This window comes from Strigops habroptila, chromosome 5 (assembly GCF_004027225.2).
Source record: "Strigops habroptila isolate Jane chromosome 5, bStrHab1.2.pri, whole genome shotgun sequence".
In the NCBI taxonomy this organism is placed as follows: Eukaryota; Metazoa; Chordata; class Aves; order Psittaciformes; family Psittacidae; genus Strigops; species Strigops habroptila.
Window position 1 is genome coordinate 77,709,583 of NC_044281.2, and position 8,823 is coordinate 77,718,405.

The window sequence follows — 8,823 nt, forward strand, 5'->3', positions numbered from 1 at the left end:
ATCAAAGAAAGTCTCTCTTCTTCACTGTTGCTCCCAAGCGCACATTTAAGGCCATTTTGAACTCCTGTGTTTTTCACAGGACACAGAATTAGGCTGTCCCTCGTGGAAAGCTTAAATTAGTCCTTTGAAATTTGACCTAAATTGAAAGAACTGAAACACATTGCTACCGCACCGGGTGAGGGCTCCAAGTGGGTGCTCCAAGGACAGCGTCAAGGCATTGCACGTGGGGAAGAAACTAAATTAGCTACCCAGCAGAACGATAACACACAGCCCAGGCAAGGGAAGGTCAAGGGAGAGCTTGCTATTTATCAAATATATGTCTAAACTAATTATTCAGTTCACAAAGTAACCCTTCAACCTATGTGTGCGGTCAGAGCCCTTTTGAAATGTTGGCTATCATCAAAGGCCTTCATAGCCCGGGTACACAGAAAGAGAATGGCTCCTTTGTACACACTGGGGTAGGCTTATTTCTAAATATTTAAAAGCAGAAAGGCTTTATACTCCCTAGGATAAAAAACACAGATGTAAACTCTTGATGTGAGACATAATTTGATAGTTGACAGCCCTCAAACTAACTCCTACAGGTCCTGTTTCTGCTCACGACGCTCAACAGCCTCCAATTTTAGCTTAGGGAAGAAAGCACCACAACCAATAACGCTCAGAATCCAGCCACTGGTGAACAGCCACAATATCATTGATACCATAATTTACAACGGCTCAAGATACCATTTTCAGAGTAAATACTGAGTAAATTACTGGAGTAATATCTAATGGTCACAGATGAGATTCAGAGCTCAATGAGCCCAGCACTTTATAAAAGCACCTGAAAGTGTGCTACCAAAGAGATTGATTGACTGCAAATAACCACAAGCAAAGCACCTCAAAGCATGATAACATCTTGCCCATGTCCTGCACATATCCATGAAGTTGATTACCCTATTAGATAAATACTGCTTGTACGAAAGTACGTGCTTAACACCAGCTATTCTGAAGGTTGCAACCTAACCTAAAGTTAGGTTTAGCTAAGAGACAAGAACATATCCTCTATTAAAATCAAAGGGACAAAAAGCCACAATCTCAATTCCCCTTAATCTTCTATACAGAAGAAAAAGAATATTCTTTTTTAATATTCTGAGTCACTGACACAATAAATCGTAATGATAAAAGCACCTAACATCAAAAATAAACACAGAATTCGGGGCATGTCCATGAAGGAAGACTAAAAAACAGATCAACGTGTCACCAAAGGTCATGGCCCTGCTGACCTTCTCAGCTGGTATGAAATGTCATAGCTCTAATGACTGCATACTCAGCAGCCCTACCGAAAACCTGCATTATTGGAGCACCTGACCCCCCAGATTAGCTCTGGCCAAAATGTTTGGCATTTACTAAATTAAAAAAGAAGTCTGCTTTGGTTTTGAAGAGGTTTTTGGAAGGGTTTTTTGTTTTGTTTTGGGCCTGGAAAGCTTGTGGGTGGCAGTGATGGAACCCGGAGAAGGTGATTGTGTAAAACTTAGGGTTTAATGAAGTACATAAAGGAGGTTTTATTTCCCAAATCTCAGATATAAATCCCACACAATTCCCTGTATTCTGCAGCATAAAAGCTCTTATTATGCCATTAACTTTGAGGCATTTTTTTGTTGGGTTTTTTGGTTTAGTTTTTCCTTGTCTCATTTCTGGTAATGATTCGGGTTCTCACGTCTAGAATTGTTTCATGTCAGTAACATTCCTGCCCAGGGAAGAAGTTTTAAATCGTTTTTAACAATTTACTCTTTGATAAAACCCAGATTCTACCCCCTGGATATTTACTGTGGAAGAAACATGGTTTTAAACTGTGCTTTTTAAAATAGTAAAAGCTATTCTTTCCCTGAAAAGCTGAAAAATTATCCGGCATCATACAGAAAATATTACTCTTCCCCCCGTAAAACACTCCACCAATCCTGCATCCACATTCTTTCTGATTTAACCCTAAAACTAGGGAACCTCACTACAAACAGCAAGTCTGCAACCAGAATTATTCATGCTTTTGTCATTCCTCTGAAAAGCCAAAAAGGCACCAGATGTGCAATTAACAAACCATACAGTAAGTGGTGAGGAGAGTTGGGCTTTATTTTCTTAATTCTCAAGTTACCTTCAAAAGGAAAATAAAACATCTTTGCTATCAGCAATCTCTATGGCTGACAGATGACAATATTGCTGTACTCTTAACTTCTTTCAGGAACACTTGCTAGGGAGGAGGGCTTCTCGTCTCTAAATAGTTCATCTCCTGCCATCAATAAAAATGTACTTGGAACAGATTCTAAATATGTGTTAGCTGGTGACGTCTATTTTTAGAGGCAGCGGATAGAAACAAATAAGTTTTGCATGAAAATGTATTAAATAAAAACAAAGCCGTATCCGTGGACATGAGTAGTAGAATGTGTAAAGGCCAAATTCTTTCCAGCAAGCTTGCTGAGGCAGAAATGCTCTATGGACTATTATATTAGGTTGACAGTTGAGTTGTTAGAAATGTAATCACTCCTCCAAGGGACAGATGAAACCTTATGAAGGAAGCCTCTCTTTCCCCCTAAGGTGCTCAGAGAGCAGGAAAGATCCTACACAATCCAGTAGAATCACCCTTATATACAATCAGTTCACGACAATAAAAAGGCAGCCCCTCCTTCGCTGTTTGGAGAAGAAAAGCACTTCGCAAAGCTTAAGGAACGGATATACCTAGAACGTATCAACAGGTGCCAGCTCAGAGAAGGAGATTTTATCAAAACACCTTTTCCAATGTAAAGGTCTCAATTAGCCTTTGCTTTCCCAGCAATGAACTGCAGTCCTTGCTGTTCAAATCTCAACATTTACACTTTCAGAACTTGCAATTCAGACACTGTACCGGTTGTTCTTGGATATTAACAGCAGTAGGGAAATGTATCCAAAGTACAAACACTAATAAAGCTGCAACACCACTTGCAGAGTGCCTGGCAAAACTGAACATTCAGGCCCCGTGACTGAAAAACTCATGGGGTTTATTTTTCTCTGAACTTCTCAGGTTAAGACAATCACAAAGACATGCAGCTATACAGCCATTTCATTCCTTGAGACAGCAACATGTAACACGTATGCAAGTGCAGCAGCCTGGTTTCCTTACAGACCCGTTCCTGAAAACTTTCAGCCGTACGCTTTGATTATACAACGTGATGACAGTCCCAAGTGAAATCACTGACACCACTCGCTTGCATAAGATTAAACAAACGAACGCTTGCATGAACACAGCCCATGTGTGAGCAGGAAAAGACAAAAAACATAATTCTTGAGGGCTAATCTGTTACTTGCCTTAGATTTATCAAAGCATATAAAGATGTTGACTTTATTTCAGACATTCAGGCATTTAGAATTAACTTCTTTTGCAGAGTTAAGGATTATAGAGTGATTTACCTTCAGGTTCCAGCGTGGTGTCTTCAACAACTAAATTAAATGAAGGTCGAGCCAGGGAAAGTCCAGCCATGGTGACCACCACCAGGCAGATAATGCAACCCGAATCCCAGCTGACCATCTTTTTAGAGCAAATTCCTGGTCCATTTCCATATCTCCATGTGGACTTTAATCCCATCTGAACACCTCTAGAGAAGCATGGAGAGAAAGCAGTGCCTTCGGCCAGGGTAATACCTCCTCCCTTGGAACGACGGCTGCTGCTGCTGTGGAGAGAAGAGAGATTTAACATTGTCAGCAAAAACATCTTAAAGTGCAAACCCAAAAACTTCAGAAAGCCCCTAGCAGAGCTGAGGGGAGAGGGAAGGGAGGAGGAGGATGGGAAAAATAGTTTTCCAGCTTCAAGAATATGTGAAAAGTGAGTGACTTTTCATTTTCTGTTAGCAGCTTCCATCATCACCTGAGGCGTAACCAAGTCCTCCTTGTTTTCACAAAATCACTTCTCAGCACATATTTAGAGAGCTATTTTACTGACAGAAAAACATACAGGTTTTAAAACAAACCGAGAGGCACACACATGTGCAGGCACATAACCTGTAATGCTACAAAATTACCACAATTATACAAATTATATTCTTGTTATTGTTTGAAGGTTTATGTAAGTTTGCCTTGGTTTTCGTTCCTTCACCTAGGCAATTCTGCAGCCAGCTGAAGTTGCAGGAATTCAGTAATTTTCCACAAGGAAAAAAAAAGAAGAAGCTAGTTGAAAAATACTTGGATAATCTGTAAAACTCTATTTCACCACAGGACTTCCAGCTCCCCTATGGATGAACCTTCTTCTGACTCAGTTCAGTATCCTTCTAAAGCCTGAGAGCTCTGTACAGGTGGAAGGCTCCAGTCTTTGCAGGGATACTGGTTAGCTACGTGGCATTACAGGCAATTAAAATCTTTATAAAGGATGGTACAGACTGCAGTTTCACAGGGGACCTCCCCAGCATTGTTTTCCATTCATATATGCTAAACTGTGCGCACACACATTTCTCTTCTCTTTCAAAAATGGTTATTGATCTATATTTTTTCAGATAAGATTAAAAAAAATAAGTATTTTATTCACAGTAAAACTAATCTAAATGGATGGAGTTAACTGGTAATCCAGGCATGGGCTGATGGAAAAGAGAAGCAGTACCAAAGTAACTACTACTCCCTTAATGGGACTCTGTTGCCACCACAGGAAGATGTCAGGTAAGGGTCAGAAGAGCATCCTCACAGAGTAATTTAACAGCTCAACCAGAAAATTAGACCTGATTTTCCGCTTCAAAAATAAAAGATGGTAAACCTCAGTCAATGGATAATACAACCTGGCCAATGATTCATCTTAGATGTGATCAAACCCAACTGAAAATTCAAGAGCACTCATCTTGAAGGCGAAAAATAACATAAAAACTCTTTTTCGCTCCTGCCCTCACCCTTAAAAAGGCAAGGAGTGCAAAGATAAAGGCAAACTTCTCAAAACCCCTGCCATTTGGATGTGGTATGGTACCTCAGCGTATAGTACACAAAACACAGCCAAGTATTCTCCCTTTATAAGGCCAACCATTAAAAAGTGTATTCAGATTTTATTAGCCTTTTGCTATCTGCTGTGTACAAGCCAAGTTCACAGAGCTAAGGACAGAAATGCTGTTGAGGCATCTTTTATCTTGGGTACTAAATAATGTTACATCTGGAGTCAGTAGGAACAGATTTTAGATGACATAAATAAAGCACTTGGGGAAAATAATTAATACCTGGTATTTCAGGTGAATCCCTTATTCTTCAGGGCAAGCTTTTTTCTCCTCAGCTGGTATCAGCAAAAAGCTCTGTCCCTCCTTTAGAGATTCGAACATAGCACAAGCATCCCAGACCACAAGCTAGCAACTACTATTAAACCTCCAGTGAAAACATCACCAGACCACTGCATAAACATTTGCAAAGAGCTTGCCCAGCTCTTCTTTAAATAAGCACTGAGCAGGTGTAGAACTGAAGAGAGCTCTGTCTCTGGGACTGGATTGCATTCAGTGAGGGATCGGATCAAGCCCTCCTGGATGCTGCCACCCCGGTCAACCGCGCGACCCACAGACCCATATCCATGGCTCTGTAGCTCAGTTTATCCAGCTGTAAAGCAGGTAGAAACTCTAATGAACAGGCTGGATGTAATGCTGATTTAATTGCCATAAATCATCCTGTAAATTCCAATTAAAGGCAAAGTATATAAATGAGAAAATCACGGTTTTGTAAAAAGAAAACATACCAGAATGCTAGCCTATATTCCAGACTCCAACAGCATTAATTCCACTTACATTTCAGCTGGTTTAGATTTTTAGGCTACATTATACACCACTGAAAGCACGTTTGTGGTTCCTATCCTCAGCCTAAAGCCTGAAGTGGCCACAAGGCTACTTGACCACGCATCTTCTCACCTCTAGATATTTGCTTCCGCACCTGAACATCTGCCAGCAGAACGAAGGGGCTCTTCATCCACAGGGCACCACAAAAATCAAACCCGTGGCTTGCAAAGGCGTAGCAAAGCACAAATCAGAGCTCTGGACCCATCCATGAAACCAAACCCCTCTTTACCACCACAACAGCGACCGGGGTTCGAGGGTTGCCCTTTGCCAAAAGAAGCAGAGTCCAACGAAGATGAAATGAAACCAAATTCTTTTCATAGTTTAATCGCCACAGTTGCTGGGGGACGAGTCTCTGGAAAGACCTCCTGTGCTGGATAATTATGTACCTCTATCTCAATGTTTGGAACACAGCCCCAGCATGCTTTTTGGCCTCCACAATTCTGGCTTCCTGACTACAATACCATAATCCCTCCTGGAGTCTCAGACTCAGTGAAAGCCACACGTAGTGTTTATTTTTCCCCTTGAAAGGGAACTCTGTCTCTCTTCTCAGCCTACACTTTGGGGAGGAGTTGTCAGGCTCCAATGATTGATGGCTCTCCTTGCCACTCGCTCATCAAGTCAATTTTCACCTCGTCACATACCTGCCCAAATTTCTTTGCCAAACTGACAAGCATGGGAAAGCAGACTGGTTTGGGAGCCCAACCAAATTCTTCCAAGCTGTACTTCAGCTTAAACGCACTCACACACACAAACAAGTAGTACTTGTTCAGCAGTGGCATTAATTAAATTCAATGCTCAGTGTTCTTTTTAATCTACTTCCATTGTTGTTTATAAGATGTTTATCACTCCCCAGGGAGAGTACAATTTGTAGAGTATGTTAACCAAATCAATACACTGCTCGCTGTACAGCCCTTCAGCATCTCTCTCTATTAGGCAGGGAATAGCAAAATCTGAATGAAATATGGCTCTTCCTTCCACAAAGAAATCTCCAGCGCCCTAAAAGCCCAGTAGCTTCATCAGAAAAATCCAGGTACGTGAAGCTTTGGAGCTAACAGCTTTATATACACATACACACACATATACCCACACATAAATATACACGCATCTATAAATATATATACACAGATATGTAACTAACAAGACTCTTCATCACAGTTCAATCTCCAAGCAAATCTGAGCATCACAGCTATTAAACATTAATTCTGGACGACTAATGGGAACCGGCTGGCAGCTTCAGTACTTTAGCATTGTTTGAACTTCTTTCATTTGCTTTCCAGGACTATCCTGGTTTTCTCAAGTCTTTTGCCACCAAGAGATCAGGGGGAGAGAAAAAGAAAAAAAAAATCTGCATTTTAATTGACATTCCAGAGAGAGAGAGAAGTCCCGAGGCTGCTGATTGCTGTCTATTCAGCCCAAACAGGCTTTTCAGATGAAAATGAGTAAAGGCTAGTGGAAGATTTACAGGGATTTGGTACAAAGGAGACAATGAAGTTTTAAATGTTGATAGCGTTTCACACCAAACGCATAATGGGTGCCTGTTTGAACGGGCCGTTTTGCATTTAAATATATATTTCATCGGGGATTTCTCTCCCGCTTTACCCCGGGAACCCCCTTCCCAGCCCCGCGGCGGGCAGGACCCCCCGCTCCGGCGGCGCCGGGCTGCGGGCGGCCGGTCCAGGCGATCCCTTTCCGAACCGGGGGGATGCTCCCCGGATGCTGAGCCTCCCCCTTCTAATCCCGCACCGACCGCCCCGCTGTCACCGCTGGACATCGGCCCCAAATATACCTCGGACTTCTCCCCCCCCCAGCCCCACAGAGACCATCAAGTGACAGAACGGGGAGCACGGGAGAAACGGAGCCCCCCGCCGCATCCCAAGCCCCGCATCGGCACAGCGCGCCCCGGAGTCGGCGTGCACCAGTTGCGGGGCCCCGCACCGGCAGCCCGACCGCTGCCCTCCGCCACCTTACAAGGTGGCTGCGCCTTCCCCCCCCCCCATCCCGCTCAGTGCCATTACCTGCGGCGAGGAAGATCCGCGGGAAAGGTCCGGTCGCCCGCAACAGGCGGGCTGAGGCGCGGTGCTGGGCTGCGGGTCCCCGCGGTGGGCAGGAACTCCTCCGGGGACGGGAAGAACCCCTCCGCGGCCGCGGTCACTCCGCGGGCAGCCCCGGCTGGCAAACCCGCAGCAGCGCAGCGGGGCGCATCCCCCGCGGGACGCGGTAGCAGGGAGGCGAGGCAGGAGCCGGCCCGGCGCCCCGTCCCGTCCCGTCCCTTCGCTCGGCTGCAGCGGCTACCGCCTCAGAGGGGCGAGCCCGCCGTGCCCGGCGCCAGCAGCCTCCTCCCCCGTGCGGGCATCGCTGCGGGTCCCGCTCCGCTCCATCCAGCCGCCCGCAGCTTTGTCAAGCCGACAACCCCCCTCGGGTGGGTGGTGGTTTGGGTTGGTTTTGGTGGGGCTTTTTTTTTCCTCTCTTCCCCCCCCCTTTCTCTTCCCCTTCCCCTCTCTCCCGGCGCACTCCTCCGGCTCCCTTCCTCCCTCCCCTGGTCACTCCCCCCGCTGCAACCCGAGCCGTTTCCTGGACGGCGCTGCTCGGCTCTGCCAATCGCGGCGGACGCGCCGCCGGAGCCACCTTTCCCCGCCGCCCGGCACCGCACGGCCCCGCTCCGCTCCGCCGCCACCACCCCAGCGGGGACCGGAGTTGCTGCCCGCGGCAGGGGTACCGCGGAGGAACAGCGGTAACGCAGGGGCAGGAGGGAAGCAGGAATTACAGAGCGGTTTGGGTTGGAAGGGACCTTAAGGCTCATCTAGTTCAAAATCCCTGCCGTGGAAAGGGAGGAATCCCGCACAGTGTTGCCCCGCTCAAAGTTTGGAAAGGAAGGATGGGGAGAGTGGTTTGGGGCTTGGTGCTGCCCGGCCGCACGGTGGGGCGGCACAGGGCAGCATCGGCATCCCCATCCTCACACAAAAGTGTTCCCGTCTCAACAGCTTTCCCCCAACAAACCTCTCCAGGAGCTCTTTTGGCTCAGAAG

General features: G+C 45.7%; 1 protein-coding gene across 11 annotated transcripts in view; it reads right to left on the bottom strand.

Annotated features, from left to right (window-relative positions):
* FGFR2 (fibroblast growth factor receptor 2) overlaps positions 1-8,255 on the bottom strand; it is an 87,673-nt gene extending 79,418 nt beyond the window's left edge. For 4 of the 11 annotated variants that reach the window (XM_030487374.1, XM_030487373.1, XM_030487372.1 and 1 more), the window contains exon 1: positions 3,421-3,713. In XM_030487374.1, coding sequence (XP_030343234.1) covers positions 3,421-3,706 — 286 coding nt within the window. In that variant the 5' untranslated portion in view covers positions 3,707-3,713. Of the gene's footprint in view, positions 1-3,420; positions 3,721-5,198; positions 5,254-7,813 lie in introns of those variants that run through there. The other 7 variants (XM_030487368.1, XM_030487369.1, XM_030487366.1 and 4 more) reach the window with 7 other exon arrangements.
* Between the last annotated feature and the right edge of the window lie 568 nt (positions 8,256-8,823).